The sequence below is a fragment of the Drosophila miranda genome, chromosome XR (genome assembly GCF_003369915.1).
Source record: "Drosophila miranda strain MSH22 chromosome XR, D.miranda_PacBio2.1, whole genome shotgun sequence".
NCBI lineage: Eukaryota > Metazoa > Arthropoda > Insecta > Diptera > Drosophilidae > Drosophila > Drosophila miranda.
The window spans coordinates 1209263-1233802 of NC_046674.1; the positions used below are offsets into that span (position 1 = coordinate 1209263).

The 24540-nt window shown below is 46.9% G+C and overlaps 7 protein-coding genes and 1 pseudogene across 11 annotated transcripts; 5 read left to right on the top strand and 3 right to left on the bottom strand.

The window, feature by feature from the left end:
• Positions 1-1598: 1598 nt before the first annotated feature.
• LOC108153721 (ninjurin-2) lies at positions 1599-3901 on the top strand. 2 transcript variants are annotated; one of them, XM_017283850.2, is made up of 4 exons: positions 1599-1939; positions 2716-2785; positions 3066-3421; positions 3489-3901. In XM_017283850.2, exons 1-4 carry the CDS (start codon positions 1862-1864, stop codon positions 3663-3665), a joined length of 681 nt encoding a protein of 226 aa, XP_017139339.1. In that variant the 5' UTR covers positions 1599-1861; the 3' UTR covers positions 3666-3901. The 2 variants fall into 2 exon arrangements, with proteins under 2 accessions (XP_017139339.1, XP_017139338.1); XM_017283849.2 differs by having other exon boundaries at positions 1601-1939; positions 3021-3421.
• Positions 3902-4021: 120 nt separating this feature from the next.
• On the top strand, positions 4022-4838 carry LOC108153225 (NADH dehydrogenase [ubiquinone] 1 alpha subcomplex subunit 5). The gene is made up of 3 exons (XM_017283055.2): positions 4022-4134; positions 4252-4413; positions 4476-4838. Exons 1-3 carry the CDS (start codon positions 4114-4116, stop codon positions 4665-4667), a joined length of 375 nt encoding a protein of 124 aa, XP_017138544.1. The 5' UTR covers positions 4022-4113; the 3' UTR covers positions 4668-4838.
• Positions 4839-4860: 22 nt separating this feature from the next.
• LOC108153226 lies at positions 4861-5475 on the top strand. Its single transcript, XM_017283056.2, has 2 exons — positions 4861-5125; positions 5229-5475. Exons 1-2 carry the CDS (start codon positions 4885-4887, stop codon positions 5273-5275), a joined length of 288 nt encoding a protein of 95 aa, XP_017138545.1. The 5' UTR covers positions 4861-4884; the 3' UTR covers positions 5276-5475.
• LOC108153224 (guanylate kinase) lies at positions 5441-6475 on the bottom strand. Its single transcript, XM_017283054.2, has one exon. It carries the CDS (start codon positions 6348-6350, stop codon positions 5685-5687), a length of 666 nt encoding a protein of 221 aa, XP_017138543.1. The 5' UTR covers positions 6351-6475; the 3' UTR covers positions 5441-5684.
• Positions 6476-7275: 800 nt separating this feature from the next.
• Positions 7276-8434, top strand: LOC108165440 (annotated as a pseudogene).
• LOC108153372 (WD repeat-containing protein 35) lies at positions 8425-12876 on the bottom strand. Of its 2 annotated transcripts, none has more exons than XM_017283343.2 (8): positions 12685-12876; positions 12505-12616; positions 12006-12418; positions 11768-11942; positions 11122-11706; positions 10664-11066; positions 8908-10608; positions 8425-8848 (listed from the first exon to the last, which is right to left on the bottom strand). In XM_017283343.2, the coding sequence occupies exons 1-8, from the start codon at positions 12706-12708 to the stop codon at positions 8668-8670; spliced, it is 3594 nt and encodes a 1197-aa protein (XP_017138832.1). In that variant the 5' UTR covers positions 12709-12876; the 3' UTR covers positions 8425-8667. The 2 variants fall into 2 exon arrangements, with proteins under 2 accessions (XP_017138832.1, XP_017138831.1); XM_017283342.2 differs by having other exon boundaries at positions 12006-12439.
• Positions 12877-13241: 365 nt separating this feature from the next.
• LOC108153727 (uncharacterized protein At4g17910) lies at positions 13242-15161 on the bottom strand. Of its 2 annotated transcripts, none has more exons than XM_017283854.2 (2): positions 14164-15159; positions 13242-14105 (listed from the first exon to the last, which is right to left on the bottom strand). In XM_017283854.2, the coding sequence occupies exons 1-2, from the start codon at positions 14993-14995 to the stop codon at positions 13405-13407; spliced, it is 1533 nt and encodes a 510-aa protein (XP_017139343.1). In that variant the 5' UTR covers positions 14996-15159; the 3' UTR covers positions 13242-13404. The 2 variants fall into 2 exon arrangements, with proteins under 2 accessions (XP_017139343.1, XP_017139344.1); XM_017283855.2 differs by having other exon boundaries at positions 14045-14116; positions 14164-15161.
• Positions 15162-16556: 1395 nt separating this feature from the next.
• LOC108153139 (glycerol kinase) lies at positions 16557-23450 on the top strand. Of its 2 annotated transcripts, none has more exons than XM_017282936.2 (3): positions 16557-16737; positions 21189-21818; positions 21888-23450. In XM_017282936.2, the coding sequence occupies exons 2-3, from the start codon at positions 21197-21199 to the stop codon at positions 22994-22996; spliced, it is 1731 nt and encodes a 576-aa protein (XP_017138425.1). In that variant the 5' UTR covers positions 16557-16737; positions 21189-21196; the 3' UTR covers positions 22997-23450. The 2 variants fall into 2 exon arrangements, with proteins under 2 accessions (XP_017138425.1, XP_017138427.1); XM_017282938.1 differs by lacking the exon at positions 16557-16737 and adding an exon at positions 19865-19954.
• The last annotated feature ends 1090 nt before the right edge of the window (positions 23451-24540 follow it).

Genomic DNA, 24540 nt, shown 5'->3' on the forward strand with positions numbered 1-24540 from the left:
CTTTTATCCGATAACTAAATTAATTTTCTACAATACTGGCTGGTTTTAACATCTAATCTTAATTGGATTGCTTATAAAATAAGGTTTTAACTAAAAAAAGTCAACAAATATGTCCACTTAATTACATGGCAGCTACACATTCGCTACATAATAACTACATTTCCATGTAATAACAAAGGTGACACCTGAAGGGGAAGTGTGCACGTTTCAAAATTAATTGACCTTATTTTTTAATTTAAGGCCCAAGGAAGCGCCAATGTGAAAAAACTTGAGATTTTTATCGCAAAAGATAAGGTATTCGATGCTGATCCCGAATAAGTACCTCTACACGTTTTCTAAATTTGTACATTGGGCAAGAGGGTGAGCCCTGAATACATATACATAGAAAATACTATTCAAAGTTTTCAAGGTGTGTGAGCTAGAAAAAGTGTATAAGCTGGCAGTGTCCGCGCAGATTTAACTATAAAATATATAGTCTGATCCTTAGAAATTTACCGAAACATATATATATAATTTTATGCCGATTCAGTTCAGGCAGTTCATTTTGGCATGATATGGCAGCACAACATTTAAAATTTTTTACGACTTTTTTCAGTGCTGCAAAATACGGTAATTCAATTATCGATGACTACTATATATCGATATACCATATATATGTATCGAAGAAGCTGTTAAAAATACGAATTGTAATTGGCAGCAATGGCCAATTTTAGCATTTACCTGAACATCAATCAACATATATATAAAACAAAAATATATTTAAGAGCTCGAACAAGCAGTAGGTTATTGATCTACAGCTTCGCATGCTATAAATATGCTCCAAGTATAAGAATAAAAGAGCTGTGTGTGTGTATTTATTCTTCTACCACTCTTGATCGCAACCGGTTTCCGCTCATATTTCAAGAACAGCATGCGAACAACAGCCAGCCACCAGACTGAGGCTCGTCCTCCACCTTGGCAATACACTTTCTACTTGTCCCCTCGCCCTCCCTCCCCCCTAGCCTAATGACTAATTGTTCACTGAAATATTCCCTGCGACATTTTCCTTCAAGCTTAATTGGGCGTTTTCCAAGAACCCACACGTTCATGTCACACAGTAGCAAAATTAATCTATATTAGTTCTAGGTTATCGAGCTGAATCCACTGACGTAGTATTCGTACATATTTTTGAATGCATTTTTAATGCGAACGAGGAAATGGCGTGCCAAAGTACGGAAATATTTAATCAAAAGAGAGCGAGAGCTAGGCAAAAAAAAGCCCAAAGAGAAAGGAGAGAGAGCGAGAGAGAGAGAGAGAGAGAGAGAGAGAACACGTTTCAAACAACTTTGTGCACATCTGAGAAGTGGCTTTTAACTCCATTAAGACACATGAAAGCACCATACTATGCTGAGCGCCACATTCTCTGATTACATCAGTAAAAACTTGTCGTAACTTTAGAGTCCGAGTCGATTGAGAACGTGAAATCCCCAGAGCTGTTGTTGGCTTTGGGAAAATACTGACGATGAGAGCTGGCAAGTGGACCACCATACCCATACCCATACCCATACCAGACCGAGAGCGGCCGCGCAATTTTTATTTCAATATACTCGTAGTATCTCCGGACGGTCGGTCAGTTCTGCCACAAATAGCGTGCGGAGCGGTCGAAACGCGCACGAATTTTTGAACAACTGCAAAGCAAAAGAATACTATCCCCAAAAGACATCGCGCCGCAGCATACTTATAACGGATAAAAACAGACAAAGAACTTGACTCAGACGCTTCTCCCGATCTGCTCAACGATCGCATTGGAATTCCCGAGTGTGTGCACTTTTTTGGTGTTGTTGCTGTTAATTAAAATCGTTTAATTAAACCCAAGAAAAGGATGAGTGACCTAGAGCATATTGCACTGCAAATGGACAAAGTGCCGCAGTCCGATGATAAAACGCTGGCCAGAAATCAAGTGAGTTACGACAGCCATTAATCTCGCTGGAAAGCTAAACAAACCGCTGGACCGCAAAAAACGCAAGCCCAGACATTTTGAAAATCTAATATAGCATCTATAGGCGCATATACTCGTATATAGTACGTAGCATAGTAGGGGCTGATAATTGGCATGTAAACAGAGGAGCGGACCGGCAGCTTCCCTGGGAGCCAGAGCTCTAAACTTTTTGGGAAAGTGACTGGCGAAGCGGAAAAAAACCCCCAGGGTTAGTCATTGCAATAGATCCCCTGCATCGCATCGCTCATAAAATAAACAGATTCGGATTTGGGGAAATCAAAGTAAAGTTTTCTGCTCTGAAATGGTGAAACGGTGAAACCTTTTTGGGAAGATTTGGTAACAAAATGTATGCCAAAACGGAGATCCTTAGTTCTTTAAGGGCAGAATGGTAATGGAACCATCGGGAGTAGCATATCAGATGGGAATTTACGTTTATTCATTTGTTTGTTCTCCAAAATTTATCTCTTTCTTTGCATATAAAAGACAAAACAAACACGTGCAGCTTGTCCTTCGGACTTATCTCCACAATTCGTTGTACATATAGTGGGTACATATAATATATCATATCACGAACTTGACTGATTTGCATATTTATCAGAGAACAGTCTGGGAACAGAAGCTTTTTTGCATAATAAACTGCTTTGCAATTGTAAACAATGAGCTTATAGAATGAAAAATTTCAACATCATAAATCGTGTTCAGGAAACGCTTTCATCTATTCTATTTTTTATTTGTAGGAAAGCATAAACAATCGCAGCCAGAACGATGCAATCGACGGACGTGGAGGCAATCGCATACCCCGAGCAGGTTTGTATTTCCACCTACCTCACTAGTTTCTTGATCTTTAAATGTAAATACGTACAATATGTACTGTGTACATTATTCTCTGCTTATTTATGCTATGTGTTAATCTTGTCTTGTTGCTAATGCCGCCTTTAAACCGCAATTTATTATAACTTTAAATCGTTTATGTGGTGTAAGTAGAATCATCGTCCAGAGTAAAGCAACTGAAGATTATAGGTTTCCTCTTACCTTTTGGCAGTACCCGAAACGGATGACGATGACGACGATCGTCCCTTCGTTCAAGATGGCAATGGCAATCCAGGCGTGGACGATGGCCTCCTGGCAAATGGTGGCGGCGGCGGCGGTGGTGGTGGTGGGGTCACTGTCCTCGTCCCCAATGGCGGCAACAAGGGGGGACGACGTCCGAGCTACATGTTTCCTGGTTACAGTGGACCCGAATTCGTGAACATCAATGGCGTGGAGACGCCCATACCTGATGTGAATGCCTACCAGCACAAGAAGACCTTGGCCCAGGGCATGATGGATCTGGCACTGCTCTCGGCGAATGCGAATCAGCTGCGTTATGTGCTGGAAATGAACCAACAGCACCCATACTTTTATCCCAGTCTGTTGTTCATCTGCCTGAGCATTATATTCCAGGTATTGCAGATGATTTGCATATTAATCGCGTATTTTAAAATTCTTTTTTGGAACTGTCTCATTGCAGATCGCAGTCGGCGTGGGCCTTATTTGGAACGGCAGGTACAACATTAAGAATGAGCAAGAGATCTGCCGGGCGAACAAGATCAATAATTACACAGTCATCGGCATATTTATTGTAACGGTTGTCAATGTCTTAATATCAGCCTTTGGCATCGTCGAGCGTGCCCCAGGCCCAGCATAGTTTGCAACTGGATATATAATATCAATAAGAGTATTAGTATGTAGTAGGTTAAGCACCCCACATATCAAAACTCGCCGCTACAACTACCAATATTTTTTTTTTTGATAATTTAGTAATTTTCAACCGTGTTTATATGATTGAAAGAATTACTTTGCTAACGCCAATCGCCTCATTCTTATATACATATGTACTATTAACAAAATTGTGATAAATAAATCGAATCCCAGCCCTCAGAACAGGTTTTGAATTTCTTAAAAGGCGCGTTATTTGGGAAAACTATCGCCAAGCAAAGCGATAACTATTGGTATCGTTTCGGCACTGAAAGTGCCGTTTTGCGCCATTTTACAGTACTGATACAAGTCAGGCTGGCAGCCCCGTCAGCTGTTGTGTTTTTGTACCAGAAATTGTGCAGAAATTTAACAAATTTGTCGCTTTCTAGCTCATAAACATGGCTAAAATTATTAAAGCGGTAAGTAGTTTGAGCCGCCGTCAGCTCGAACCATTTAGAGTTACGAGAGCGGCTGTGAAGGCAGCCGCTCTATTGAATCCTGGTATCGTGTCCCAGTTATGTCATCGCTTCCTACAGTCCACAGGTCTGACCGGCCTCGCCGTGTCCACCAATCCCCACCACACGCTGTGCGCGCTCTATGGCAAGATCCTGCGTGCAGTGGCCAAGATGCCACAGGAAGCCAGCTACCGCAAGTACACGGAACAGCTGGTCAAGCAGCGGGCCGATGCCGTGGCGAACGTACGTTTCATAAATGATTAACGATGTCCTGCCATAATTTCACTGATCGAGGGTCATTACAGAACAAGGACATTGTCGCTCTCGAGAAGGCTGTCGGATGCGGTCAGGTGGAGGAGTTGATTGTGCAGGCAGAGAACGAACTGGTGCTGGCACGCAAGATGCTCGGCTGGAAGCCCTGGGAGAAGCTATACCAGGCTGCACCCGCCAAGCAGTGGGACTGGCCACCAGCCCAAATCCTGGAGCCCAAAGTTTAGGCTTCTTTTATCCCATTATATAGTACTAATTAATCTATTTTGGAGTGCCAGTGCCGCTAGCAATGACATCGTTCCAAGCTTGTTGACAGAAAAATGAATTGTAAACCGCAATAAATCTGTTGATTGTGGATTTGACTGATAAGCCAGCCAGCCCCACACATTTCAACCTAACATCTTTGAGATTTGATTGAAGCTCGACTCTCAGTTTGTTTTCAGCATGCGCGCACTTCACTACCTTCTGCTGCTGCTCATCGTGTTCACTGGGCTCGTGGCGGCGGCTCCCACTACGCGCCAACGGCGTCAGATCGACTTGACGCTGTCGGCGGATCATGATGACAAGGACCGCGAGACGGAACTGGCTTTGGAGGCCATAGCCGGACTCTGGAGCAGTGCCGACAGCCGCACCAAGATCGATGGATCAGCACGAGTGGTGCATCGTCACAATTCAATGCAATCTGGTACGGGTAAAACGAGCTACACGGCACGCGTCCATTTGCATCATGACTATAAAACCAATGCGTATCCCTCGTAATCCATGTACATGTCTGTGTCTGTGCCAAGGTTCGGAACAGGATTGGCGTTTGGGTGTGCGTGTCGTCTTCACTTAGGCGTCACCACTTGACCTGTCTCCAGACATAGGTCAAGGTTCCTGCGGAATTACCAGTTGGCGTGCTCTCCCTCCGTTCGATAGACAATAAATCCACTAACCGTACTGTTCGTGGAAGATTCCTGATAACTTTTTGACCTTCGACGATAGACTTGTAAATAGAACGTTCGTGAATACAAAACCAAAAGCTGGCTGTTTGCTTTATTGATTCCGTTTTAATTGGCTCCAAGTGCCGGAGCGTGAAGTACCGCAACAACTTTCAGCTTAAAATTACAACAACTAATTGCACAACAAAGCAGTGTGGGGTCACCGAGGATAATAAATAAGATTGGACGCTTAAGTAGAAATGCCATGAGTAAATGTCCGTAATATCTTTTGCACCCGAGGGATAAGTCAAATCAATTATTGAATTAATTGAGGCTAATGCTGATGCCATCGTTCTCCTGCTGCTTCAACTCATGGACAACGAAATCGCGAAACTCTGTGTAGGCCGCCTCTATGTCCACGTTGTTGATGATCTTGTGGAAGTTTCCCGGCGTCAGGCCGTAGCTGATCTCCACCTCGGCGGCATTGAGTCGCTTGCGCAACGTCTCCTCGGTCTCGGAGCCACGTAGTCGCAGTCGACGCTCCAGCTCTTGGATGGTTGGCGGATTGTTGAAGATCAGTATGGGATTGAGATCGGTTTTCCGAATCTGCTCCACTCCCTTCTGCTCAATGTCCAGTATGCAGACGCGTCCCTTCTTCTGGATCTCGCGTACGGCCGCCTTGCTGGTGCCGTATAGATTCCCGGTGAACTCGGCCGTCTCAATGAACTCGTCATTGGCGATCGCCTCCTCCATGTCGGCTCTCTCCACAAAATAATAGTGAACACCATCCTCCTCGCCCTCACGCGGTTTTCTCGTGGTGTGGGAGACGCTGAATCCAAATGTGTTTGGGAACTCTGCAAACAATAGCTTGAGCAGCGTGCTCTTTCCGGAACCGGAGGGGCCGCAGAGTACAAGCGGACGTGGGCCTTGCGACATTTTGCGGCTGCTGCTGCTGAGTGCGCGGTTTACAATGAACAGAAAGCTAATCATGTTGTCGTCTTTTATTGGCAGCAATACTAATACACGAAATAGGCCCAAAAAAGCTGTTTTTTGGCTAAAATTAACAGGTAAAGAAGCAGCAGCGTAAGCGTGTGATAACGCGCGTGTAAGTATGCAGTGTATACGTATATGTATATGTATACCAAAATATACCGTCTCATGTTAAAAATATACCGTAAATATACTGATGAATTCAAGTTCTATATTCCTCGACTTGTATATTCCGTGAAACATTACTAGCTATCTAGATATCTCAGCCCTTCCCACTTAATTTTATCCAATTAACGAATATATTTTCTACTTGACTGGCATATTTTAAATTCTTGACTTTGATTTTTTTTGCCTCAATTTTGGTTCCTTAACAACAATATAGCGTCTCATATGATGAAAAACCGTACTTAGCCCACTTAAGCCCTCTCTATTTAAATAGTTCAACTACTTGAGGTAAATGGCGGAAAATATTAACGATTGTAAATTCTTCTTGTAGATTCATGCCATCTTTCCTCTGAACTTAAAAAAAAACACTATATCTTTCCCCTGAACTGCGCAAACATTATTACATTTTCATTATTTTCGGTGGAAAATTTAAATACCCCCTGGCTTATAATAGGTTAATCGTTCTCCGTCAAGGATTGGAAACCATATTGCTCAATTTTGATATTCCATTGAATATTATTAGCTATATAGAACATTTAGCCATGCCCACATAGTTTTCTACGATTGATGAATCATTTTTCTACTTAACTGGCTTATTTTATTGGACTTTGCGTAAAAGCAGGTTATAGCGAAATAGGTCAAACAAAAAAAAGGGTTTTACCGAAAATGGGCGCCAAATAGGAATTGTTTGAATGTGAATGAGCGAAATGGATTTAAATTAAATCTATGGGAATAAAGGATACACGTAAGTACGATTTGAGAGCGAAAAATATATTGGTCGGTGCATTCATTGGAGCCTGGATGGCGAACATTTTGGGCCTTAAACCCTTTGTTTTCGATCTCGCCCTCTCTTTCTTTTCCATCTGCCTTCCTTCTCGATTTTGTCCTCTCGCTCTTTTCCATTTGCGGGTATTCACTTGTATTAAACATCTATTTTTATTCCAAAATAATTTCGCGACAGAATTACTCGGAGCCCAAAGACAAGGTGATCCTGGAGGATGAACTGCAGCGGGGTCGTTTACAGGAGATGCTGCGGATCCAGCATCGGCCACCGGCATCGTGTGCGCCGTCCTGGGCGGAACCGGCAGTGAAGGCTTCTTCAAAGTCGAGGATGTGATGTATTACGAAAGTGGGCCACAGAAGCCTTTGTCTAACACACGGAACCGTCTGCTGGTGCTCGTATCTGGTTTGGATCAGCTGCAGGCCCACACCTATGTAGAGGCCCTGAAACTGTTTCAGTACAGGCTTAGCGGCAGTCTGGGCAATGGGAGAGGTGCCAACTCCTTGGTCCGATTGATCATAGCCGGAAGCTCGGTGCGCGGCAGTGCAGTGGCGCATGTTCCGACCCTGCAGGTAGCACGCACACAAGCGAACGCCAACGACACTGTCCAGGCGGTCACCCAGCTGGACAGTTGGTTCGCCTCGTGGGCGCAATGCTTGCCCATCGATTTGATGCCGGGCGCCTACGATTCGGCCAACTTTATGCTGCCGCAACAGCCGTTCCACAAATGCTCTCATTGTGGGCCCTGCAGGTCAGAATGTGGCAGATCTCCTCCGCATTACTTCGATGGAATCTTCTCTGGAGGCCCTACGCTGCACCCTAACATGGGGGCATATGGCCTCCACTGCCCCGGACACTCTGGCCTGCTATCCCTACATCGAGCGCGACCCATTCATCATGCGGGAGTGTCCCCACGTGTACTTCGCAGGAAACTGCGAGTCCTTTGAAACGGCACTTCATGTTACCTCCGAGGGAAAACGCACCTGCCTGGTGTGCGTGCCCAACTTTGGCAAGACGAAGAGCGTCGCCGTGGTGGATCTGGACACGCTTTCCTGTAGACAGATAAACTTTAGCGTAGAATCTGAATGAAATGTGAAGTCATATAGAAGTAAATTAAATGCACTTTGGTAAGGATAAAGAGTCTTGTTTTATTTGATACTCATCAGTGCACAACGGGCTCGCCATGGCTCTCGTCAATCAGTCCAATTATAGCGATGTTGTCGCCGCGGATGATGTGCAGTGCAAGCACAATCTGCTTGATGCCGGACGATATTGAGAAAACCCGCTCATGGCACTCATCTACTGGTCGATGGTGATGGTCTGGTCGACTCTCTTCAGTCTTCCCGGCGAAGTTCCGTTCATCCGCAGTGATTACATGGAGGCAATCAAACTGTGGCAAAAGGGGCACGCCCGATGCCGCGAGATTTCCAGGGGCGAGGCACAGTGGTGGCAAGTGGTGCAGATCCAAATGTTGTTGGTCGGCTGTAGAATGGGCTTCCCCGAGGAGATGCAGGCCGGAAACCGGGCACCGCACTCCATGCAGGCGGGCGAGCTATGGAAGAGGAAGCAATGAGAAATGAGAACTAGCTTTCATCGACCTGCATTACGTACCTGTCGGGCACGGGAACGCCACAGGAATAGCAGGGTACCATGTCCAAGTCTGCGTCCTCTGGCTCGTACTTGGAGAAGATGCTCCGCGCCAGCTGCTCGTACTCGTGGAGGGTCTTCTCGGGGAGATGGCTGAGAGTCTCCAGCTTCATGAATGCCTTGGAGCAGGTGCCGAACGCCCTGTCAGCACAGCTGGCGAGGGCTACCAGGCAGTAGATGTCCTCCAGGGGCAGCACATCCTCGTATTCCCGCAGGCGGATGGCCGTGGTGAGTGCACTGTGGATGATCCCGAAGCGCAGCTGTCGCTGAGCCAGCAGCATGAAGTGATATGCCTCGGCACAGTGCCACATGCGCTCAATGCAGGCGGCATCCTCCAGGCTGATCGAGTCCAAGAGCGTGTTCCGCCCACTGGCATAATCGATTTCGGGCGTGGCCACCGCCTTGAGGTGCTGCTCGGCGAGTAGCGCGGCCAGAATGTAGATCTTCTTGATGCGCAGCATCGGGGCCCGCTTCTCCAGCTCCCGCTCTGCCAGCTGGGCCAGGAGGCGAGCCGCATCCAGGTACCGTCCGGCATTGCGCTGCATCTCAATCGCCTCCGTGAGACGGCCCTCGTTCAGCAACTGGGCCGCATGCTTGGCAATCAATGTGTTCACCTGCGGCATCTGATACTTTTGGGCCAGCTCCACGGCCTCGCCCCACTGTCGGAGATTCACGCACGTGTTCACGGCAGCCTTCTGGTCGCCGAACCTAAGATGTGCCTGCACCGCCTCGGCGCACATGCCCACAGAGGCCAGCATATCTGCCAGCTTGGGCAGAAGCGGACTCTTCTCCGGCAGCTTCTCCACGCACTTTTCCAGCTCATCGAACTGCTCCAGATGGTACAGGGCGTCCATGAAGCCCTCGATGTAGTGGGACTTGTCGTAGTACTCCTTGGCACTCTCCCACGATCTGAGGTTCGCAAAGTGATGCCCGATCTCACGCCATGCCGTCTCCATTTGCTGGTCGGAGACCCCCGAGCCGCCCATGCGGTAGAGCTGCACCACGCGGAACCAATCGCAGAGGGTCATGCGCAGCTCAATCGCCAGATCCCTGCGATCGGCATCCAAGTACAGCTTTTCGGCCTCCTCAAATTCGCCATAGAAGGCGGCTACTTCGGCCTTCTGCAGCTCCTGGGTGTGAATGGTGCGCAGCCGCTTGATCAGCTTGATGCCCGGATAGTTGGCGCATCGCACAAATGCATTCTCAGCCGTGTCGAGCTCCAGTTTCTTCAGTGCCGACTCGGCCAGCAATCGCCACAAGCGTGGGTGAGGGTTGTCCTCGATGAACTGCTTGGCATCCTCGAGGCCGACGTGCTCCAGGAGGTCATCGGTATCGCGCAGCGACTTGACACGCAGCTGAATGATGTGGGAGGAGTTCTGCAGCTCCCCAATGCTTATAATGTCGTCCAACAGAACGCTGGTGATCTCCAGGTCCTCGAAGGTGCAAATGTAGCCGGAGCAGGAGATGGGCTCCTCGGGATCGTTGCCCCGAAAAATGTACATGCGGGTCTTCTCCATCAGGGCCAAGAGCAGGGGATTGTCCTTGGCCCAGCTCACGGCCCACACATCCTTGCGCTCCACCCGACTGAAGTTCAACTGCGTCTCCCGGTTGTCGTCCAAGTCCAGCAACGTCATGATTCCCATGTGGTCTATGATGGCTGCCCGACTAAAAGGAATCATTGGAAATAAAGGTATCTCAGTGGAGGCTCACATGCACTCACGTGGAATTGCAGTTGATGGCCATCTTGTAGACCTTGGAACTCATCATGTGGCGATTCCTCAGCGCCACATTGGCAATGCTGTACTCGTTGATGGCTCCCGATTCCCGGGCCACCAACAGCAGCTTCTCGGACAGGGCTAGAGCACAGATGGGATCGCTGATCCGGCGATGCGAGTGGGCCTCTCCGCTGCTGCTGCTGCCCAGCATCAGATCCTTGGCCATTTCCACGCCCGTTGGCGTGTCGTCAATATGAAAGCGCTTCTCTTTGCGCGCCTTTACGCTTTGCAAGTTGGAGGCGCTCTTGGGCGTGTGGTAGTGCCAGATAAGGATCTCCTCCTGCGAGGCAATGGCCACGTAGCTCGAGTTGATGCCCACAAAGGAGGGTCTAATGTCCGTGTACTTGGCTGGCGTAACAAGGAGGTTAAGGAGACATGAAAATAAACACAGATCAGAACTCACAATCCACAGTGGTTCCAATGGAGTTGCAGAGCAGCAACTGGTAGACCCTGTCGTCGGCTGGATTGCTGCGATTCTCCAGCATGCTCAAAGCAATCTCCTTGATGTTGCTGCTCACACACTCCACGCCCAGGACGCAGTGCTCGCTGCTGGCCGCCAGGCACAGTGTTGGCTCCACCTCCTTCAGGAAGCTCTGGTTGGAGACCGTGTTCCAGAAGGTTATTACGCTCATGGGCGTTTCTCTAACGCCATTGCCGCTGCTGCTGTGGCTGTTGAGAAAGACGACTGTCTTCTCGAAGTAGCACCAGATGTAGTCTGGCCGGATGTTAGCAAAGTAGATGAAAGAGTCAACAGCCATGGCGATGCGCAGGGATTTGCCCTCCCAGCTGAGGGAGGTGATGTCACTGCCCGGGACCTTCAAGGTGCGATAGATCCGGCCCAGCGGCGAGTAGAAGCACACCTGGTTATTGTCGCGCTGGGCTGTCGGAACTGTCTGCTCCAGTGTGGTGCCACAAATGGCCAGAACAGTGCCGTCGTGGTTCCACTTTGCATCCACATTTCGCATTTTAGTGTCAAAGATGGCGGGCTCTGAGCGTGAGGAGGACGAAATTAAAGTCTGGGGAATACTTGGCTTAATCCTCGCACTTACCATCATCGTTTTCGTTGCGCATTATCTGCACCTTTCCGATCTCATAGCAGATGGCCAGAACGGGCCGATTGCGGCGGTTAGAGGAGCGGCCGCTGAACCAGCAGATGCTGGCTATGCGCTGACCCCGAGCGGATGAAGACCCATTGAGCTTCAAGCACTGAATGTTGAGCTTCATCTGCGGATATCAGACAGAGGATTAGGAAGGGGATTACGGGGTAGTAATCATTGTGATGCTCACAGCAAAGTTTCCCTGGTTGTCGTACAGATGGCATTCGCCACTTGCTAGGGCAAAGAGAATCAGGCGGTTATCAGGACTCCACTGAACGCCGGTGAGGTGGGTGCCTTTGAGTTCCTTCCCAAAAATGCGATTGCCATCCACGGAGCCCACGATAATGGCCCCGTCCTCGTACACAATGCAGATTTTGGCCCCATCCGAAGTCCAGCTCATGCTGGCCACCGTTGATTTCTTTCGGTCATTGGTCATCTCCTCGTACCAGGAGCCTTTGTACAGCATCCAGACCATTATGACTCCGTCTGTGTCCGACGAGGTCAGCTTCTGCTGTGCATCGTTCCAGGTGACCACTCGGACCGACTCCTTGTGGCCGTCCAGGGTCTGATTCATCGACAAATTGGAGACGGCGGCCAGACCTCCTTTGTTTTGGCCATTGGCCCCTTTGGGGGAGATAGTAATATTAGTCAAATATCACCCTAATCGTCTCTATATATATAGTACATACCTTGATCCAGTTTCAGGACTTTGAGCAAACCCTCGGAGCCGGCCACTGCAATGTAACCCTCCTCCTTGTTCCAGGCAATGCAATTGAGCTTGACATTGTTGGGAATGGCAATCTATACGCAAATGGGATTAATTAATTGGTATTTTTGTTGGTATTATTATACACAATAAGTTGACTTACCTTTTTACTCAGGTAAACAAACATTTTGGAACATTAATAGACAAAATTTTCACTTCCTTATTCGCGCTGGCTGTGGCCCCTTGTGTTGACAATCAAATGGTTGCCATGGTCACGGCAAAGAGTGGTGTTTGAGCCATCCACTGCTGCTCACCTGCTCCATCCCCCGCCCCGCAAATGGTAGTAAAACCTGTTGTTTGAGCCACATTTCTTCCAATCAGAAATCTTGGCTAAAATCTTGGCGCCAAAGTGTTGTGAATCGTAAAAAAAATCGATACCTTACAGCACTGAAATGATTAATCAAAATGGTTACGAAATTGGCTATCGATAACTGTAGGTTTGAAATGTCAACAACCTATCTGTGTATCTGAAAGGCAACAGCTTATACCTAATACATTTATATGGATGTCTGTCATGACACCTCATCGATTGTAAAGAAGTCAAGATTGCAATTTTCACCCTTCAGAAGAAACAAACATTTCTTATCTGGCCAACAGCTCCGTCCATATCGACTCCTGGCGATGTTAAATTGTAGGTACTTTTTGTGGTCGGTCATTTTGATGTTCTTAGAATTCATTATTTATTGACAAAACTTATGGTATTTACTGATAAAACATACACAAACTAAGTAAAATTCTAGGCAGGAGCTTACTACGACAATAGTTACACACAAAATGCAATGAAATAATCACAGGAAACGATAGTTGAGGACGAAACTAATTTTCAGGCAAGGCGGACACCTCTTTTGAGCAATTCATGGACCGCCTTGGTGGCCAGAAACATGTAGACAAGCAGGATGAGTACAGATTCGGCTTGGCTGCGATCCTCTGGCTTGAGGAATATGTTGACCCCACCTGTCAAAAGATTTGCCAGCAGAAAGAATGTCAGACCGTTCAAGTTCAGCGACTGGCAGATGGCAAAGCTACCGATCCTGTCACTTGCGGCCTTAGGGGCACTGCCTTCTCCCGCTTGCACCTCCAGAAGTTGACCCTTTTCCTGGCTATCGACTGCCAGTGCACTCGGATCCCAGGGCAGGACACTGTTTATGACAAAGTCCACGCCAAACAGGCCGATCCACATAATAGTACATATGATGGCCAACGTCCAGACGACGTAACCAAAGTTGCATGTCACCCGGGAGATGCCAATGGCGAAGGCACTCGCCCCGAACAGGGACCACAGGATCAGCACCAGGAGGAGCAGTCGCCGCAGCTTCTTGACCATGTCCGAGTAGCCGAGCAGAGTGGCAGCTATAAGCCAGCGGCTGAGGTATATGGACAGTAGGTACATGGCCACGAAGCCGGGCAGCGAGACCAGCCCCTCACGGTTGGCACTGAACACTGTCGAGCGCGGCACATCCTCGTCCATCACAAAGTCGGAGAGACCAAAAACGCTCAAGGCCATTTGGTGGGCCACAAGGAGACCTAAACCAGGACTACGATTGCGATCATTTTCCAGCGTTAAGGCGGGGACTGTACTTACCCATCCCTAATGGCAGGAGGTGCACATCCCGGCGAGCCACCAAGCTGGCCAGAGATCCGCACAGCTTCGTGAGCCCCAGCGTGTAGAAGGCGTTCATGTCGCGACCGTACTCGTGCTCATCCTGGCCGTAGCCCACGATCAGAAGGGCCACGGTCCGAGCCAATCCCAGCAGCAGCAGCGGCAGAGCCGCATACACCACACTCCGGCGAAGATCTTTGATATGGCGCGTCCGATGCGACACCAGACCCATGGTGACCACAAACAGACCGATGCCCGTGTCCATCAGCTTGGCCCCGAACGTCCGGCTCTTGCGGTAGGGCCGGTAGAAGCTGCTGAAGTCGATGGCCAGAATGCAAACGGCCGTAATCAGGTGTGTCAGGGCACGCACCAGAGTGAACACCGTGGGCCGGGTGCCGCCCAGGTCGAACTGGCTTCGGGCGCAGGCCCTCTGCAATGCTTGGGTGCGGACAAGGAACCATAGCGAGCAGATGAGCATCAGCAGCAGAATGTGTGTGCAGTAGTCGCTGGCCACCGTAACGAGCAGAACTACGGGCGGGATGATGAGCAGAAATTCCATGCCGTAGCAAAAGTTGGGGCTGGAGCGGGGGCAGAGTTTCTGGGTGGCAACGCGGGCCATAAGCACACACCAACATGTGGCGACAATGAGCTGCATGGACTCGGCATTCTGGGCAAGAATTTCCGTGGGCTGCCAGTCGAAGACCACCACCTGCTGCAGCCAAGGATCGCCTTCCAATCCGCCGTACGCACTTCTGTTGTCCATCGGTGCTGGGATCGAAGCTCCCAACTGAACTATAACCGCTTTACTGCCCATGACGACTCGCGTACTCGGACTAGACTATCAATATGCTGATAAAATTAACACTTAATCTGCTTGCTGATAGTCCGAACTTATCGGAAAACCGAAAGATAGTATAGCCACAGGTTAAAGCCGAAATACAACAACAAAATAAAATATTTCGTTCATGTTTAATAATAAACTGAAGTTTGTGTCATATTTACGTTATACACAGGGTGTACTCAATTCTTATCTATGCTGGGCATAAAAAGCTTTATGAATTTCACGGCTTTTATTGAGCGATAAAGCAGGTGTTAGACAGGTGCTACTGCGGAAAGTATAACAAACTACCATGATAAATTCAGCGGAACTATTTCATTTGAAAACTTAAAGCGAAGAATTCGCTAACTTAATCCCAACATGAATAGCTAAAACAAAAAATATTCAAATTTGAAAAGCTGTTCAACGACTGGTTCAATCGATAGACTTCAACTGGACACCCATCTATTTTCACCGATCTGGCAGCGCCTTTTGCATCTGGTATTAATTAATTCTTCCGCAAACTACCGAAAATAGAGCCTCGATTTTTGATAAAACAGTAACAGCTATTGAATTTCATTTTTAAAAGAATATTTAAGAACATAGGGTATAGAAACATCGATACGCAACATACTTTGTATGGGCCAGCTTCATGTGCCCAAAAATCGAGCAGCGTTGTCCCTCAACATGACGCGGATCGAGCAACATTCTGCATACCCTGGGGAAATGGGTATTATAGAATCGAAGAAATGTTTGTCATTCCAGGGTCTAATTAATGCAGAAACTAGTCAGTCTCTCCTTGAACAATATTTTGCAGCTTATTGTCTTATTACAGAAACCAAGAATAGGTATCGTGATCGAGATCTATATACAAGAAATTAATAAATGCTTGAATATGTCTAGGACAATTCAATCTTAGACAAAGTCTTAATTAATTACGTTTTAGAACAGTTTGGAAATATTAAATTAACGAAATAGGGTATAAAAATATCCATACTCCGGTTGACAATGTACAAGTAAGAAATACGTAACATTCCATACCCACTTACGTTGACACTGTTTTTTTGTTGACTTTTCTTTTAACATTGCTTTAGACACAATACAATAAAACTGAGTACTTAAAACAAGCTAATCTTGTGCAAAATTTATTCATCAATAGTTTAACATTATATGGGCATCGCTGAGGGTTTTAGTTAGTCAGTTACTACTAATTATTTAACGGAATGTCAAAATTGAGCAACAGGAACGAGTTTTCTCTTACGTTTTCTTACGTTTTTTTGTTTGACCTTTTTCGCTAAAACCTTGTTTTAGACAAGATCCAATAAAAGCAAGTATTTAAAATATGCCAGTTAAGTAAAAACTTGATTCATCAATTGGATAAAATTATGTGGGCAGAGCTGAGGGTTCTATCTAGCTAGAAATATTCGACGGAATATCAAAAATGAGGAATATGTATAATAGAACTTGAATTCGACAGTATATTTTTAAAATGAGACGGTATATTTTGGTATATTTCTGAGGGTCGACGGTATATTTTATCGATAAATCTACTTATCGTATATTTCACAGTTCCCAGGTAACAACAATAAGCAAAAAAAACAACAAAATAAGCAACAAACAAACTTGCACGTTAAACAAACTTGCAAATAAACCATACAAAAATGTCGGATATTTAGTGAGAGCGGCCACAACCAGCTCAACTTTCCACGGCGTGGGTGCGAGAGGAGAGTGGCGGGGAGGTGAGTGTAAAACTGCTGTCTGCCGGCGCTCACGTGTTTTGTGTGCTTCCTGGCTGTGGGCTCCAAATAATAAATATATAATTCGTCAATCCTGAATGAGGTGCTAATAACTGACTTGGTTATGTCATACCCATATACTCATTAGAGCATATCTGTGAAGAGGGAATTCCCTGCCTAAGGTTAATTCAACTTTGATTACGTATTGTTGTTGTGGGGTGTTGTCGGGCCAATCAGAATGCAGCTATTGAGGGGCCTGTCCACATGCTTACTACGAGTGAGTATATGACGTATGCAACGCAATACCACGCGGGTCTGTTTATTGATTTTTGCTCTCGGTGGGGCGTAGGGAAATCACGTGAGTTGGCTCTCTGTCCGCCCCCACGCTGCGATCATTGGTGCCCCATCACTGTGTCGCCAACTGTGAAAGCGGTAAGAACGCAATGCGGAAGCGAGCACTGCATTTACAATTTGTAATTGTAAATTATAATATGTACAATTTACGTAACTAATTGACGACAAGTGTTATATACAGTTCGAAATATCAACAAAGGGGCTGCGCCTTTAATGAGTCTGTGTCTGTCTCTCTTTGTGTGTGTGTCCCTCCCTCTATCAACACGTGTGCTTATAATTAAAGATGCGACTGTCCGATTAGAAGTCGCCGACGCCACAGTTGAAACCCAACTCGCGTGACCTTTGACCTGGCGTGATAGAATATAAACCTCATGTTTCGGTCGATTCAGCTACATACATACATATGTACTCATCAGTTATCAAATGTCAGCAAAAACAAGTTAAATTACAATCGTGGCAAAATGTACAACAACAGCCGTTCGTCAACAGTCAACAGTGATGGGAGACAATTTTATCAATGGCCAACAAAATTTTTCTGCAATCCGATCGAAGTATGTACATATGTAGGTAGCAAGTTTTTTCATACGATTTGCGATATGGTGCCATATGATAAGGCAGCTATATATAGCCAGCCGCCCCCCATTGCTCATATATGTAATTGTGTAATTATGCATGTGAATAGTGGATTGCACACAGTTGACTGAACCTTTGATCCCCGAGGGAAGGGAATGACTTATCGCATTCATATGCACCTGCACTCATGTTCGTTGGACTTTTCTGAGCATCGAACTATAGCGAAGGAAACCTTTATGCAGAGTTCTACATAATGGGGAATGCAAATAAGAACGTATTGCTGCGACTTGTTTACTCCAAGCTTTTGATATCGTAATCACTCGGATTACGATATTCTCTACAGTGAATACTCTGCTCAGCGGACACTTTTAGTCACAGTCATGATTTTGCAACAGCATCAACAAGAAGCAATCCGATCCGCAAGCGAGCATCCACTGTACATATTTTGTAGACACAAAAGACACATCAAGGAACACACAATTCATTATACCTCTTGCTGGCAATCAGGCAGACTCGACCTGTCCTACACCCTATACAGAAAAGCTAATAGATGACAGATAAGACTTAAGTGTCAGCTTTTGTCCCATATACCCCACACTCTTACTCCATTGGGGCAACAGTTCAGGCCATTAAGCCTTCAACCCAAATTGCTTTCGTTTGTGGGCCAATACACGAACACTACGTATACAAACATATGTATTGCTTGTACGATGTATATGATGTATTCATGAGTTATACACGCTGACATTTCCAGATTATAGACATTCGTTTTAATGAAGTCGCTCCGATCACACAGTGATTATATTAAGTTCGCTTCAGTCGCCGACTTTGTGTCTCCGTTTATGTAAGAAAACACACTCCCCCGTTTCCTTTTTGTAAACAAAAGTTGAATGGATTCACAAATATTCAAATATTATACTCATAATTTGCATTTGACTTTTTCTTTCATTTTCGCTTTGCTTTGTTTCTGAATTTGTCATCCGAATAACGCAGATTCTTTCTTTACTGCCCTGGCCGTCAATGGAATATTTTTATAATGGCCTGTCTATTTATAGAAGAACATTGGCCCAGAAGCTGTATGACTGAATGAACGGCCGCCCACACGTGAGCTTACATACAAATATATGTACATAGATGATTTTTCGAAAGAATTCATGTGTGGAGGGAGGTCTATCATATCGTATCAAACATACATTTAGCGGAATAATTTCCGCACTAAAGAACAATAATTATTGTACAGTTTATAATCGTGCGAACAAAGGGTAATATTCTGTTCTCATGTACATATATGCAAATCGAATCTATATAAATGCCTGAACAAGCTCTAATTGCATCGTAAACATGGTTAACAATATCATGGGGAGTGCAGTTAGGTACAGTGGGCAATTGTACAAGTAAATTTAGTGTGTAACAGGCCATTGTTCCGTTTGACACATATGTATGGGTAGAGCGTCATCCGATTGAGAGTAATCCGATAGAATGAGAACCAACCTATCCATTCAATCGATTTCTAAAACAAATCAAATTTGACCACTGTCTCTCGGTAGATCCGTCTGGCAAGATGCAAATGTGTACGGCGGGTTTTTTAAATGCCAAGGCTGCCGCCACCATCGTCTGTCTGTCGCCGGTCGCCGGTCGCCTGTCACAACCAGTTGGCAGTTTATTGCACCGAGAAGAGCCTCTTCTAGCGCTGCCACCCACAAGAGGAGGGAGACCCCGCAATGCCGCAGCTGCCCGCTCCACCCTCTCCACTCTCCTCTACCGGCTGTGGGGCCCGTCTTATCAGCTGTTGCTGCCACCAGTTTCATTTTATTTGGCCTGCTGCGATGGCTAGTACTGAATACTTCGGCAATTGGCTTCGTGTCAATACACAATGTATGTACATATAGGGGGGAACGCACACTCGTGTGGAGGCCTGGGGATCTGTATTTGTTAGTTTGTTTTCAATACACACTTGCCGATAGAGTAGTATATTGAAAGCTCTTTCGATGTATTTTCAGTGCGCTGCCGCGCCTTCGCCTTGATAGCGACGATGGATTTTTGACTTTCAGATACAATTTGGCGCTTGCTACGAACGGTTCGGTTGTTTTCCATTTTGTCGCGCGCGTAACGTACTCTTTACACCACATAGGAAAATCGCAACGGCTCTCTCTTTCTTCCGCTGCTCTTTTTTTTTTCTACACCTTAAAATATATAGGTATATGTTATATTTGAACAAGTGCTGAACTCTCTCTCCGCATCGGTGTTATCAAGAGGAAGTACCGCCAAACAATCGAATATTCGAATATCAAATGTGCGTACAATTCGAAGTGGAGCTAACGACCATCCAAAGTCTATCAATTCATCAAGCACCCAATCACCGAATCGAATGCTTGTTATCATTCGGATGTTATGCACCCGTAATTGTTTCATTGTACATAGTACCTTTTTTTTGGTGGGTTGAAATGGCGGTTAGGGTATAACCTACGCCGGTCGTCAGGGGATTGCGTGCTCTCCCATACATATCTAATCAAGGATTGTCGCTAGACGGCAGACTACATAGCAATAAAAGCCCACAAACAAATACAGAATGTTTCAAACCTCTCTTATCTGGAGATCTGGATGATTTTGTAAAGCCCTGTTCAATCCGGAACCTTCGAAATAGTGGAAAAGTTTCCAATATAAACTCAATCGGCTTGTACGATTATTTCTGCTCCGTTTGACGCACTGAAAGTTCGGGGGGAAATAATCAAATTTAATGGTTGACACAACCCATGTACCCTCTGTCTATATAATATATTGTATATATGTATAGAGTTAATCATTCAGTGCACTCAATCATCGCGCTGTTATCTCCCTAAGCACTTGACCTTGTCGCCGGGACCTGCGATCACAAAATACCCAACAGTTGACCATAATTTATGGACTGGAATTCGCTTTGCACCACAAATGGCACTCCGCAGAGAGTCACAGAGAGACACTGGGGGAAGAGAACTGAACCCAAGCGATGATAAGTCTTTTGGTGGCATAGGCATTGGCACAGTGTCTGTGTGTGAGTCGAAAGAGGGCTCGACCGTTAGACCGGCGACGAAATCAAGCCCCCCACCGCACACAGACGCCACAGCCGGGTACAAAGTCAAACAACAGCGGCAACAGTCCGTCCTCCAGCCAAATGGGATTAGATTTCGGTACACAAACAAAGATCTGTGTATGTATATCTTGGGTGCGCTGTTCCGAAGATCATTATCATCCCATTTTTGGGTGTGAAACACAGGTTTTGTTACACCTTACCTTATCTGGATGACTGTTATCCCACACTGATTGATCTTGTAGCCGGAATAAGCGATCTTTATCTATCTAGTCCTGCCATAAATCACTGTGTTCCTATCAACAGATCCATGTTTCATCCCATAAATTACATGTATACTTCCCTGAACAATGAACCCTGTCCAAAAGGAAATTATGCAATAATGGGGTGTTGCCTTGCCTTTCATGACTGCCCGAATGAATGGTTATCTAATCGGCCGCCTGCGACTCTTATCTTGCAGCCAGCAGCATGACGGAGGGCAAGAACATACCCAACTCCAGCGCGGATGTGCCGTTCCGCAGCAAGGAGCTGCGCAAGCAGTCGCTGATCCAACACACGGGCCTGGTGGGCGTCATCGACGAGGGCACCAAGACCATCGGCTTCTCCATTTACACGACGCCCGACTTCAAGGAGATCGCCGCTCATCGAGTGGAGCTGAGCGTGATAACGCCCCAGGATGGCTGGTACGAGCAGGATCCGCTGGAGATCATGGCATCGATCAACAAGTGTGCCGAGGAGGCCATCAAGCAGCTGCCAGAGCAGGGCTTCAGCGCCAGCGACATTGCCTCCGTGGGCATCACTAACCAGCGCGAGACGACTATCGTCTGGGACGCCGTCACAGGCAAGCCGCTGTACAATGCGATCGTGTGGAAGGATATACGCACCAGCAGCACCGTGGATCAGATCGTGGCTAAGGTGCAGGACCCGAATCATTTCCGCAATATCACTGGCTTGCCGATCTCCACGTACTTCTCGGCCCTGAAGATCCGCTGGCTGAAGGACAACGTGCCCGAGGTGCGGCAGGCCATCCGCGGAAAGCGCTGCAAGGCGGGCACCGTCGACAGTTGGATTGTGTGGAATCTGACGAACGGTAAGAGTTCCCGATCTCCCTTTTGGTGATTGGTCTTTAAACTTAAATGGGACTCCTCTTACTTTTTAGGTGCCCTTCACATCACGGACGTGACGAATGCCTCGCGCACGCTGCTCATGAACCTCGAAACCCAGAACTGGGACCCCGTGCTGCTGAAGACGTTCGCTATCAAGGAGGATATGCTGCCCACCATCCGCAGCTGCTCGGAGATCTTTGGTAAGATAACCTCGGAACGGAGTCCCCTGCGCGGCATGACGCTCAGCGGGATCATGGGGAACCAGCAGGCCTCGCTGCTAGGCCAGATGTGCGTCAAGCCGGGCCAGACCAAGAACACGTATCGCTCTGGCTGCTTCTTGCTTTGCAACACGGGCGACAAGCCCGTCTTTTCGCGCCACGGACTGCTGACCACCGTAGCTTATAAGCTGGGACCGCAGTCGCCCACGATCTACGCCATCGAAGGAGCCGTGTCCGTGGCCGGACATGCCCTGTCCTGGTTGCAGAGTAAAGTGCGCATTCTGCCCGACTCCCGGGACGCCGAGAAGTACGCCGAGATGGTGCCCACGTCAGGGGATGTCTACTTTGTGCCCGCCTTCACCGGGCTGTACGCTCCCTACTGGCGCCAGAATGCGCGTGGCATAATCATCGGTCTGACGCAGTTCACGCGAAAGAACCACATTGTGAGAGCGGCACTTGAGAGCATCTGCTTCCAGACACGCGACATCCTCGAGTGCATGCATCAGGAGTGCGGCTACGAGATCAACAAGCTGCATGCCGATGGCAAGCTCACGACGAACAACCTGCTGATGCAGCTCCAGGCAGACACCATCGGCATGCCCGTGTTCCGCTCCCAGCTGATGGACTCGACGGCCTTCGGGGCGGCCATGTGCGCCGCCCAGGCGGAGGGCATTGATCTGTGCAAGTTTGAGCCGGAGAAGCGCTACTACGAGAACGTGCACTACGACACGTTCCTGGCCACCACCACGGATGTGGAGCGAAAGGAGCGCTACGGCAAGTGGAAGCGGGCCGTCGAACGTAGTCTTGGGTGGGTCATCAAGCAGAAGAAGACGCGCGAGCACACCGAGGAGAACTACCGCATGCTGTCGTCGCTCCCAGCGAGTATATTCCTCATCAGCAGTTTTGCGATGCTGGTGCACTCATTTGCAGCGACCTCCCAGTAGCACTGCCAATCCTTTCGTTCCCACTCCATGACATTTCGATCGGTTCTCGGTTGTGATAATAACTATTCTTCCTTTTACACTGTATGTTTGTACATAGATAGCTCTTCAGGAAATCCCCTCTAAAGGGTCTAAAGAGAGAGATGGTTGAACGTGCTTTAAACTATGCAAATAGTTACCATAGCCTACGACCTCTAATCTTAGGCAGAAAGTCATTTGCTCTAACCTATTTTAAGTAAACTGTATCATTTAGCCTGTGTTTATTTTATCGTCCCTCTTCCCAGGTGCGTGTCCTACACCCCCCCGCTTTATCAACGAAATTGTATATAGCCAAAGGGCACAACGACTCTTAAAATAAGTAGGTATCCCACCCCACCCCAGCCCATATTTGTACGAGTACGTTTATATGTATAGTGATTACGTCCCCTAACTAATAAACATTGCGATTTACCAAGAATTCTCTCATAATCTCTCTATCGGTGATTAGGCCTTTTCCGTTTTCTGTGATAATATGAATAGAACAAAGCTGGAAAAGGGGGTTCAAACCGAAGAACTCTTCGAACTCGTGATATGGATGAGATTAGCTTCGATAACAGCATTGGTATTGGTACCAGCATATACGTATGTATGTACATGCATTATATTTAATGTCTCTTCTTGTTGCTGCTTTTCTTTTCTCGAATGAAAGACTCATCTCTTTCTACATCATTTTTGTTAGCTTTTTGCAATATTTCAATCTCCCTTCAGGTGGGGTCCCCTGTCAGTATCTACCGTGCTATCAGCGAACGGAAATGTCAACAACAGGCAAATATTTATGACTAAAGTAATCGATTGATTAATAGATGGTGGGTGTGCCTGTACTCAATGGGAAGGGGTATTTTTTGGTGAAACAAATGATTGGCAATTTTAAGGTGTGTCGCCCATGGAGCTTGTCCCCGTAGATATCGGATTACAGAAATAGAATAAAGTAATCTACGTTGTTGTTGGCTTGGCTAACAGGTAATCTTTGGGGAATCTGAGAGAAATTAGTTTCCCGCGTTTGTACGGTACGAAGCTCCTCCAGGTGTATCACCTGCCGAATCCGAATCAGGCAGTGGGCCGATTCCAATGATAATCCTCAGTGGAGGATGGTTTCACCGTCATGAATATGGCCCGGAAAGGGTTCGGCAGTGCTCCTGGAAGAGCACATGGTAATGATTGACACCATCGTGGACAGTGAAGCCTCTACAATGGCATCTATGGGGCCTGGAGCTGATCGAATCCTTTCCCCATTCTAAAGAAATCGTTGGGAATCGTTGCAACTGTCTGTGGAGATTATGTATGGCGCTTTAGATATGAGTATAGGTCCTGTCGACCATAGCCAGTGTGTACTGTAAGATGGATCACATTTAAATTGGTTCTCACACACACGCACACTTGTATGGATGAGAGCTCCAACAACAACAAGCCCTTGCTCACACTCACATCCAGGTAGATCCAGGTAAAAGAAAAAAAGGTAACAAGATCCATACAAAGAAATTGATTTTCTCTGTTCGGGGCTGCGGGTC